Source organism: Typopeltis vanoorti, chromosome 4, assembly GCF_054136105.1.
Source record: "Typopeltis vanoorti isolate ZY-2024b chromosome 4, IOZ_Tvanoo_1.0, whole genome shotgun sequence".
In the NCBI taxonomy this organism is placed as follows: Eukaryota; Metazoa; Arthropoda; class Arachnida; order Uropygi; family Thelyphonidae; genus Typopeltis; species Typopeltis vanoorti.
Window position 1 is genome coordinate 28,267,392 of NC_143552.1, and position 12,275 is coordinate 28,279,666.

General features: G+C 35.9%; 1 protein-coding gene across 1 annotated transcript in view; it reads right to left on the bottom strand.

The window, feature by feature from the left end:
• LOC150107184 (uncharacterized) overlaps positions 1 to 12,275 on the bottom strand; it is a 646,985-nt gene that overhangs the window by 353,443 nt on the left and 281,267 nt on the right. The window contains exon 11 of the mRNA XM_090391664.1: positions 3,743 to 3,976. Within this exon, the coding sequence (XP_090247790.1) occupies positions 3,743 to 3,976 (234 nt within the window). The remainder of the gene's footprint in view (positions 1 to 3,742; positions 3,977 to 12,275) is intronic.

Consider the following 12,275-nt stretch of genomic DNA (forward strand, 5'->3'; position numbering starts at 1 on the left):
TCACACTCACTCATTTCATAGATACCTACATAGATCACATGTATTCTGCATTATACAACTCATTTCCCTGACTTTGAGCTTACACCATCAGTGAGCAATGTTAGGTCTGGACACCTTACTCCAAATCTACTCAAGTGCAATTTATCAGCCTTATGTAAATCTTGCCATCAAAATCAGTCCACAGTCTACAGACTGCATGCCATTCTTCCTTGTCATAAATTCAATTTTCTTACTCGGTACCTTGTATTTCATTCTGACCTCTACTACTCACCTGAGATTTCTGCATTTATTCAAGCTCGAACATTTTTCCATGAAGGATTCCATGTAAGCACATTATTTCTTTCATGATGTCCTCTTCATCCTCCTGACTCTTCACTACTGCACTTTCATCAATAATCTAACACATTTTCCTGCCTTTTGTCAACATTCTCCACTCTGCTATCATGTTATAATCTACCCACACACTGGTGCTCACTCTCAAAACACTTCCTATATATTTTCTCACCAGTCTCACTTTCCTCTCATAAATCTTTTCACCTTCTGTAATGAATATGTTGTGTGTGTGCGCGTGCGCGCGCACACACACACACACACACTGAAAAAAAAATCTCCCATATGAAACTCCCCAAAGTGGTCTTGGACACCACTGTTCTATTATGCTTCTTAAAAGCTAAAAACACATTATGCACTTATAACAAAAACTATCACAAATTAACCAAATATTATTAACTAAATTTTAAAAAAAAATTGCTTCTATTTTACTCCATTTTAATCATCTACCATTCATGCATTGCTCTTTAGTTGAGAAATCCAAAAAGAGAATCGTCTTGTCTGAAGAGTCGTTTTTTTAATAATAATAATAATAATTCAATCTTTGTTTCCCTCAAACATCAGTTATCCAAAAGTAATAATGTGATCTACAATTCTTCAGTGTTCCTATTTGATGACAACAGTTGTCTGGGTCTTTTATAAATCTCTTATACTGAATGAATTTTCATTCCGTATAAGATATTCAGTATATCCTTGTATGAAATTATAACACTGGCAACCTGCATCTTTTAAGAAAGCAGCTACTTCAGAAAGTTAAATTCCAAACTGAAGTAGATTACAATTTAAAGTTTCACTATTAAACAGATTCAATGTAGCAAAAATAAGCATTAGCCAGCATGGTTGGTCAAACGGTTAGCATATCTGCTCTCCATCCAAAAGGCTGTGGGTTCGAATCCTGCCATGGGCATGGATGTTTGTGATTGTCTGTGAAATTACTAGTCGTGGTAGTGTACAGTAAATGGCATTGGTGTAGTTGCAGTTCATTGTAGTTGGTGGTGGTGGTGACAGAGAGATGTAGAATAGGTGCCCTCCTTCGATGAGTCTTTGGACTCCCTGAAGGTGTCACGTAATAATAATAATCCTCTTTCCTCTCTTCAAATCATTAAGCCTAACAGAGAACAGACCACTCTATCCCCCTTAAATTATGGAACTAGCAAAAAAATAAAAAAATAAACAGCACACACACACAAGCCACCTATAAACCAATTCCAATATTCAGACCTTTTTCCTGTCTGATCATGACGAATACCTACCTAGAGAATATATAATCCATTGGAGAGTAAGCTCATTTATTCTTAAAAATCTGCAAGGTCAGTAGCAAGAAAGAAAGAGGAAAAATAACACTAAATAAGTAACAATAAAGGAGAAACTAAGTTATCAGATCATGTGTGTAACACACTCTTCATGCAGACTGAGAAAAATTATGTTAAAAAGATTGTTTTTAAGAATGAGCATATGTTTGGCAGAATACTCTTAAAAAAATCCAGATGAAAGAGAGAACCAAAGGTATTGCAGACTATGATATAAGTGTCTTTCACTCTTATTTGTTTTTTACGTAATAATGTTTTAAGTGCTGTATCCTGAGAATGCCACAGTTATAAAGTGCTGGCCTTGATGTATTGTATTATATTGTATTGCAATAATTCATTACTCTACTAAAGCAACATCTATAAGCAACAAAAGTATAAACACTTGCTTCAAGAAATTATATGCAATAAACATTTTGTATGAAAATAAAAATACTAATATACACAACATTTTAAAACTTTTAACCACTCCCTCTGTAATCATAATGTCTCACTTTTCCATTCTGAAATTTTGATACTCAGTCTTATAACTCAGTCTCTAGACTGACTGAAAAAAAAAAAGAAGTTATTCCTGGGTTTACATGTTGGTCACTGCTGACTTATACTAATTACAACAACTATTCTTTCCTGAGCAGCTTTTCATCAGGTATTATTAGATACCATGATTTTACAACAAGGTTCTACTTTCACTTGCTGCAAGTACAGCAAGTGACACACACACACAAAAGTAATATGCACTTAGAGACTTTGGTTATGTTGTTGCTGTTTCATAGAAATGTTTATACTATTACAGTAATATCTTGTTTAATGCTCAGGATGCATTCCTAGAAGACAAAGTGCTAAACAAAACAGCGTTAAATGGAGTCATTTTAACACATAGTAAATAGGGATAGGGGAACACGCGACCAAGAATAAACAAGTTTTACTTTAATTTTAAGTTATTTTTATATTAACTTTCCTTTCATGGCTCTTGGTGTTTTGGAATGATACACAAGTAATGGTTTTAATTTGAAATCACCATTGGCATTACTGCCTAGAAGAAGGGTTAAAAGGTCTTTGGCAGCTTTCAATCCTGGTGCTTGCTTTTGTTCACATGATATATGTGTGCTTTGGCATTCTCTTCCAGAAAAGTCCCGTTTCATCAACATTAAAAACTAGTTCAGGAGGATAATTTCCTCTTTCAATTATGCCTCTTAAAGCTGATGGAAAGGCTGAAGCAGCTTCAGTATCTGAACTCGCCACTTCTCTGGTGATTCGAACGTTGTAGAGATTGCTTCTTTTTTTTAAATCTATCGAACCTACCTCTGCTAACTGCAAAGTTTTTGCTCATATCTTCTCTTTGTTTTTGAATATGATTAAAAATACTTCTGGCCTTTTCCATGATTATTATCTCACTTAATGGCATGTCACGTTCGGATTCATCATCAATCCAAATGGAAAGAAGGTTCTTCATTTCTTCTAAAATATTGCTTCTGGATTGGGTTACCTTTGTTGCAGAAGATGTGGTTGTTGAACACTTAATGTTGTCCTTGTTTTTTAAAATTGTTTGTATAGTAGGAGTAGACAAATTTAAAGCAGCTCCAATATCAACCTTGACGTTCACCTTTTTCTAATTGCCTCAGCATCTGCATTTTAATGTCGAGCAAAATGATTTTTCGTATCAATTTTGTTTTGTTTTAACCATTCGCTGATTGTTTCGGGAAACAATAACCATATTATATACGAATCAAGGGAAATACAGCAATAAATTGAATCAGTGTAATATCGCTTTTTTAGGCTTTGAGTAGAACTGTGTTATATTGAATCATGGAATATTTAGTGCTTTTTTAGGGTTTGGAGAAAAAAAACGCATTATAGCAAATCAGCGTTAATCGAGGTAATGTTAAACAGGGTCTTACTGTATTATCAACTGGTGTAAGGTATTAATGGTAAAGATTTAATGGTTGCACCAATTATGTTTTAAAATGTCTTGCAAATTACTCAAAACAGATAGATAGTGTTTTGAGTAATTTGATGCATAAAAACAGTAAACAGAACTGCCTTTATGAAAAAGCAAATTTTTTTCACTTTGTAAAGAATGTCTGAAATTAATAAAGTGCATTTACCTGATTATTACTGACATCAACACCATAGCAAACATCAACCTTGAAACTATCAGGTTTCAAATCTAATAAATCTGAATTTGGCAAATCTCCTGAGGGTATTGATAATTGTGATAAGTGGTATGCCTTAGTTAAACTTGACCATCTCCTACTTGATCTCAGCCATGGCTGTGTTAGCCTTTTAAGAACATTATCAACAACAGAAATCCGTGAATTTTGCTTATCTACTGATACTACCTAGAAGTAAAACAAACTTTAGCACATAATATGAAGCCATTAAAGAGAATATAATGCACATAAAAATCTTAAAAATTAAGAAAAAAATACTTCCAAGTTTGGTTCACAGATTTCTCTTATGGTAATTTAAAGCAGAGTAAGAATCAGGTTGGGTAACATACTGTTACTCAACCTGATATATTTGTTTGTTAATAATTAATATTAGTTAATATTTGGTCCTTTTGACTAAATATAATACATTATATTGGATTTATTGGACCATGGTTTAGATAAAACATATGTACATAATTGTCGACAAGTTTCGCCAGCTGGGGTCTGCCTGGCTTTATCAAGACGGGTAAGGTTATACTAACATTATATGCTAACAAAAGAATGCAGTAACGACTTAAAAACAGTTAAACAAATTGAAGAGCAAACATGACATCAAAAGCATAAAGTGTGGAGACTTAGTCATTGTTATTAAACCGTGTATTATAATTTTTCACGTAATTTGGCGTACCAGGGGTTTACAGCATACCATGTTCGTGTGGACTGACTTACATAGGCCAAACTTCACAAAGCCTAAAAATCCGAAAGAAGGAACATGTCGGTGATGTAAATAATAACAGAATAGACACTTCAGAATTAGTACATCATTTCTCAATTTCAAACCATTCCATAGATTGGGAGCTCGATGCCATACATTGAAGAGGATTACAGATGTAGAACCATTAAAGAAGCTGCAGTAGTACTACAGACAGGAGACAACCTCAATAGGAACCAAGGCATAATATTAAAAGATATTTGGAAAAACTTAATTAATTCATTATATTTAGCAGAACTCAATTACATGAAAAATTATAAAATGCAGTTTAATAACAATGACTAAGTCTCCTTATGTTGGAGGTTTAATGGATTTTTTACAACACTCAAAAAGAATTAAATTAGAATTTAATACTCCTATATTTCATCCTAGTCACTAGGACATCTATGGGGATTACAAAGACAATTAATGTAACATGCACACAAAAACTTACAATACTAAGCCCAACCACGTGGGTGACACTAAAGTCCTATCTAGGTGGAGCGCCCTCTAAGGGCGGTAGTAGGTGGCCTGGAATGTAAGGTGGGACCTCTGGTGATGAGTGTTTCCCAAATCTTCGGAAGCTTAATGGAACCGTATTTGTTAAGATTTGGTTGGTTTCTGAGAGCTGCTGCTGCTGCTTCTAAGAAAAGTCTCTCTTTCTTGAATTTGCTGTGGTGGAGCATGGTGGTTTTCTTCAATTTGTGGTTGTGGTTTGTCTTTAACCAGGTTGCTGTATTTCTTGACGTGTTTGGTTTTTATTTTTTGAAATTCTCTCTGTGCGGAAGTTTCCGAAATGTCAGAGAGAATCGACCAAAGTTCAGGGTTAAGAACGGTGGAGAGCTCTGTATGTAAGGAGCCACAAACCACAACCACAAATTCAACCGCTCCAGACAGTAATTAACCTCTCTTCCAAAAGGCTCAACGAGGATGCCGTCAGCGCCCTTGGCCTCGGCCGTAATTTTGCCGTCGCCCCGAAAGAAGTGCCGGTGCTCGATGTAATGGTTAACGTCGAACGGGAGATCGGTCACTTACCGTCGGAGATAGCCAACAACATCAGACTCGACGTAGCCAACATCCTCGCTCACTCTTCGCCTCCAAAAAGTAACTTATCTTATGCCCAGCGCATGGCTCTCCAGAAACTACGCAAAGAAAAAAGTATCGTCATCACCAGAGCAGATCAGGGTAATGCCACAGTTGTTCTTAATACCAGCGAATACAATCGTAAAATGAATACTATCCTACGCGATCGCGCTACCTACATCCCGCTAGAACACGACCCCACAAAAACACAAGTTAAGAAATTAAAAATCTTACTTAAAAAAGTAACCTCCTGGCCCCCTGACGTCACGAAAAAACTTAAACCTTTCCGCTACCACCCCCCCCCCCCCCCCCCAATATACAGTTTACCAAAAATCCACAAACCCAATTCCCCACTCAGACCTATAGTAGATGCCACCAATGCACCTTGTTACAGACTGTCTAAACAGCTGGCCACCTCTCTGTCCCCCATCACCGGAAATTCAGCTTCCTATATAAAAAACTCAACCCACTTTAAAGCCCTCACAGAAAATTTAACCTTGAACAATACAGACATATTGGTAAGCTTTGATATCTCCTCTTTGTTTACCAATATTCCCTTAACTGACACTTTATCTTTCTTAGAAAACGTTTTCCCCTCTGACATCTTAGATCTCTTTTCCTTTGCCATCAACTCTGGGTATTTCTCTTGGAATAACAAAATCTACAAGCAGATAGAAGGAACCGCCATGGGTTTCCCCCCCCTTGCCAATTTCTATATGAAAGATTTCGAAAAACGAGCCATAGACTCAGCCCCACTCAAACCTTCTATCTGGCTAAGATATGTAGATAATGTGTTCTCCATTTGGCCTCATGGCCCAGACACGTTAGACTCCTTCCTCTGTCATCTCAATAGCCTACATCCAAGAATCCAGTTTACTATGGAAAAGGAAAAGAACAATTGTTTACCCTTCCTAGACACCTTAGTCATGTGCCTGCCCAATGATACACTTGCCTTCACTGTATACAGAAACCCACACACACAGGTAGATACATTCACAAACTCTCCCACCATCACCCCTCACAACAATATGGCATCATTAAAACCCTTACCAAGAGAGCCCACAATCGTTGTTCCAGTGGAACCGTCCTCACTACTGAACTTAACCACATACACAGAACTTTCCTCTCCAATGGCTACAGCGAACACAGTATCAAAAAAATAATCAATTCCTCCCCCATTCCCCGTCCCTCGCGTCAACAAGAATTTAAAAATGCCATCACCATACCCTACGTCCGAGGCACTTCGGAAAAAATAGCCAAGATACTAAAAAAGTATAACCTACACACAGCATATAAGCCCTACCGCAAACTTGCTACCCTTATCCGTTCTACGAAGGATCAGCTCCCTCCTCTCTCTCTGCCTGGAGTTTACAAAGTACCCTGTTCCTGTAAGCTTGCGTACTTTGGACAGACAGGCAGATCAGCATCCATCCGTCTGGAGGAACACAAGTCGTACATCGTTAAACACAACTATGGCCACTCAGGCTTGGCTGACCATGTTTTGGAAACCACCCACAGAGTATCATGGAAGAAAACCACCATGCTCCACCACAGCAAATTCAAGAAAGAGAGACTTTTCTTAGAAGCAGCAGCTCTCAGAAACCAACCAAATCTTAACAAATACGGATGCATTAACTTCCGAAGATTTGGGAAACACTCATCACCAGAGGTCCCACCTTACATTCCAGGCTACCTACTACCGCCCTTAGAGGGCGCTCCACCTAGATAGGACTTTAGTGTCACCCACATGGTTGGGCTTAGTATTGTAAGTTTTTTTGTGTGCATGTTACATTAATTGTCTTTGTAATCCCCGTAGATGTCCTAGTGACTAGGATGAAATATAGGAGTATTAAATTCTAATTTAATTCTTTTTGAGTGTTGTAAAAAATCCATTAAACCTCCAACATAATGTCCTCACAGCACTTAAGCCTCTACACAAGACTAAGTCTCCATGCTTTATGCTTTTGATGTCATGCATGCTCTTCAATTTGTTTAACTGTTTTTTAAGTCGTTACTGCATTCTTTTGTTAGCATTTAATGTTAGTACAACCTTACACGTCTTGATAAAGCCAGACAGACCCCAATTGGCGAAACTTGTCGACAATTATGTACATATGTTTTATCTAAATCATGGTCCAATAAATTCAATATAATGTATCATATAACTATCAAACTCTTGAAAATTTAAGATTTTAATTCTGGTACTACTGAAAATCTTTTGCACAAATCAAAGCTAAATATACACAATACTATTCTATAGAAAATTCATTACAGCAAACTATTTGCCATAACAAATTGTGGTCCTATCAGTTTTCTACGTCGAGATTCAATGCCATAATATTTTTTGGTAGAGTACAATGTATCATTATATATCACATATAGCTTCAACCTCAAAAGATCGTCTTTCAAGGTTATTACTGTCTGATCCACTGGTTGTATTAATGAAGTTGTGTTGGTAGTTGCAGAAGCTGTCATTTAGTAGGCATTTGCCAAAAAATTTTTTGGCAAATGCAGACTAAATTCTTCTCTGTCCACCATTATTCCTAAATCTCTGGCTTCAATTTCTTACAATCCAGTTTCATCTATAAAATACACAGCCTTTAATTTACTTTACACTTTGAAATGTGGCATACAAAATCAATGAGCTGGCAACCATTAGCTTTTGCCAAATTATCAGGTCTATTTAGATCATCCTGCATGATCTCTACATCATCTTTATTTACAATTGCTGTTGAAGTTTAGTATCTCTGGAAAACAACTGAATATTTTGCCTGAAGTCATTCCAAATACAATTGATAAACAGTTCAAGTATAGAGCCCTGTAGCACACCACTGGTCACCTGCTTTCTCTTTTATTAAATTCCACTACATACTAGCCTCCGATGTCTATTAATCAGCCACCTTCTTATCCATGTCACCAACTTCACGTTCATCCCATTTGCTCTAACTCATGTAATACGGCTATATACAGTTATCCATTCAAATGCCTTTCCTGTGCTCCAACACAGGAAGCTGCAATTGTCAAACAAATTTATTACATCAGTATTCCTTGGAGGAAAGTTTTGAATTTCATACATTGTAGAATTTTTATACAATGCTCTATACATGAAATTAAAGCTGATATTAAAATAAAAATAAAAATTATCCTATTTTTTTAATATGGAAATCCTTTATAAAAAAGTGCATGTGTCTGTTTAATAAATGCAATTATTACTGCCATGATCGTTTCCTCAGCATGGCTTAGCTATAATTTTGCTGTTTCAGATTTTCTTCCTAGTTCTGGGAATATATGATTTTAAGATAAAACTTTATTACTTTGTACTTTTCTACTAGTTTTGTATACCTTTATATACACTTCTTCAGGAAGAGTTTTAAGAGTTTCTTAGATTGATTATCAAATGTCTCTTGTAGTTTAACTGATATCCAATAAACTCTCCCAAAGAGGTATATGAAAGTTGCAGTTTCATATACCTTTTTCATTTTAAGACAAAACTTTTTTTTAGTTTTATCTTAAAATTATGTGTTTTTTTATAACAAAAATTACAAGATTTCAATATAAATAATCACAGAAATCTCATTACAGAGTCCTTATCTCAAGTTAATAAGCTAGAGAGTTTACATATCAAGCAAAAAAAAATAAATAAATAATTTAAAAAAAAAAAAATATATATATATATATACCAGCCTTACTCGTCTCATAAGATGCACAGACAATCACATTATACCTACGTTTCTCAAAACTCAGCAGAAATAATCTGCATTCATACTATATCTATCTCACCGTGAGCAAAATAGCTAGCCAAAAATACTTTAAAAAATTGAATGTACAGCTCTCCAGAAATTGTGTCAGAACATCAGAATGATAAAAGCAAAGGCAATGCCACAATAATTATGGATGTTGAATATTATACATCTATTATGAATAATATCTGGAGATATTATTTATATTAGATGTAAATGAAATGATAATAAACTTTGTCAAAAAAAAAAAAAATTCATAATTTCGATTTAGATGTATTCATAATTTCTGGGGAGCCATACATTCCATTCAAAAATGGAATGTATGGCTCTCCCGAAATTCAGAACACCAGAATTATAACAGTAAAGGCAATGCCACAATAATTACAGATGTTAAGGACATATATCTATTATGAAAAAACTTACTTGACAACAATTACACCTACTGCTTCTAGACTCAGATCCAACATGGTCAACAACAAAACCAATAATTGATCAAAAGCCTCATCATGGAAAGAAAATCAAGACAAATCTAAATGCTTCCAAACACCCATTAGTTCTATGAATTTACAGAGCCACGAAGATATATATAGCAGAAGCGGCTCTGTGATATACATAGTAATTCTAGATTATTGTTGGGGTTTCCAGAGCCTATAATTTTCAAACAGTAAACAAGAAAATAACACTCCGTAGACAATATATGAAAGTGTAATTCAAAAAGTTTTATTACATATGGAATCAATACTGCAGAATGCTAAATAACTTCAACATATGCACCTTTTGTAGCATGTAAGATGTCCAAGCGATAATCAATTTCCCTCGAATTATTCTCCATCATTTGCAGTGTAACTGTTTCTATCGCAGCAACAATTCTGGTCTTCAGTTCATTGAGGGAGATCACAAGGATCTGGTAAACAATATCCTTCATATCCTCACAGGAAGAAATCAAATGGCATGATATCAGGTAAATACAGAGGCCACAGAATCAGTCCATCACACCGAACCCAGTGACCAGGAAAATGCATAACAAGAAATTCTCAGAAAATAAGAGCCCAACATGATGGTGTTCTAATTTGCTGGAACACCACATTTGGCTAATGATCTTCCAACTGGGATAACAGATACAGCTGTAGCATGTCCAGATAATTCACCACTACCACTCATTTTTCTGCAAAGAAAAAGGCCCCAAAACATTTGAACATGACAAAGCACACCGGTTATTCACTTTTGGACTATCTCTTTCAAATACTCAAATAGTGTGAAGGTTTTCTGATCCCCATATTCTGCAGTTATGACAATTTGTCCTCCCTGATAAGCAAAACGTTGCTTCACCACTAAATATCCATCTCTGAAGGTAATTTTCATTAGCTTCGACTTCTGACAAAATGTCTTGGGCACATTGGAAATGACCAGGTTTATTGTCTGGTTGTAAGGCCTACACAATCTGCAGTTTGTAGGCATGGAGTTGCAGTGGTTAGGAACAGTCCATGTGTTCAGGCTTAAGTGCTGTGAGGACATCATGTTGGAGGTTTAATGGAATATTTACAGCACTAGGAAGGAATTAAAAACTAATTTTAATGCTTCCAATATTTCATCTCAGTCACTGAGACATCTTCAGGAATTACCAATAACTCTTGTAACACACACTCAAATACAACACAATACTAAGTGAAGCATGGTGATTCTGAAGTCCTATCTAGGTGGTGCACCCTCTATAGGTGTTTGTAGGTGGCCTAGGATGTAAAGAGGGATCTCTGATAAATAATGATTCCCAAATTTTGGGAAGTTTCATGCAACCATATTTATTTAAATTAGGTGATTTCTGAGTGTCACCACAGATTCTAAAAACAGTTTTTCTTTTTTGAATTTACTATAGTGGAGCATGGTAGTTTTTCTCCAGGAGATCCTGTGGGTTGTATCCAAAACATGGTCTGCAAGGCCAGATTAACCATAGTTGTGATTGCAGATGCATGATTTGTGTTCTTCTAAATGGATTGCTGATCGACCTGTCTGTTCGAAGTAAGCCAGCTTGCAGGAACAGGGTACTTTATATACTCCAGGCATTGAGAGAGAAGGGAGCTGATCTCTGGTAGAACAGATAAAGGTAGCAAGTTTATGGTGGGGCTTAAAGTAATTTATTAATTACTTTAAGCCCCAACTTGCTGCTCTTAGAAAATTATGGAAAGAAAAAAGTATCATCATTACCAGAGCCGATAAAGATAATGTCACAGGCATCCTTAATCCCATTGAATATAATCAAAAAATAGATATCATTCTCCGAGATTGCACTACCTACAGCCACTAGAGCACGACCCCACAAAAACGAAGTTAAAAAAATTAAACTTACTTAAAAAAGTATTCTCCTGGCTGTTGGACATTACAAAAAAACTCAAACCTTTCAGTTCTCAGTTTCCCCTCCCAGATATATGGTTTACCAAAAATCCACAAATCTAAATCTCCCCCCAAAGACCTACAGTAGATGCCACTGATGCAACATGCTACAAATTGTCAAAGCAGCTGGCTAACTCTCATACCTCCTTCACTGGACTTACCACATCCTATATAAAAAAACCTTCATTGAAAATCTAACTTTTGTTAGATTTTAGATGATCTAAAATTGGTAAGCTTTAACATCACCTCACTGTTTACTGACATCCTCTTAAATGACACCTTAACACTTAAAAAATGATCCTTCTGATATCTTAGATCTCTTTGCCATCAATTCTAGTTATTTTTGTTGGAAGAACAAAATTTACAAACAGATAGAGGGAACTGCTATGGTTTTCCCCCTCTAACTCCACTTGCCAATTTTTACATGGAAAATTTTGAAAACTCAGCCCTCTCTCAAACCTTCTATCTGGCTAAGATATGTAGATGATGTGTTTTCTATTTGGCCTCATGGCCCACACACATTAGA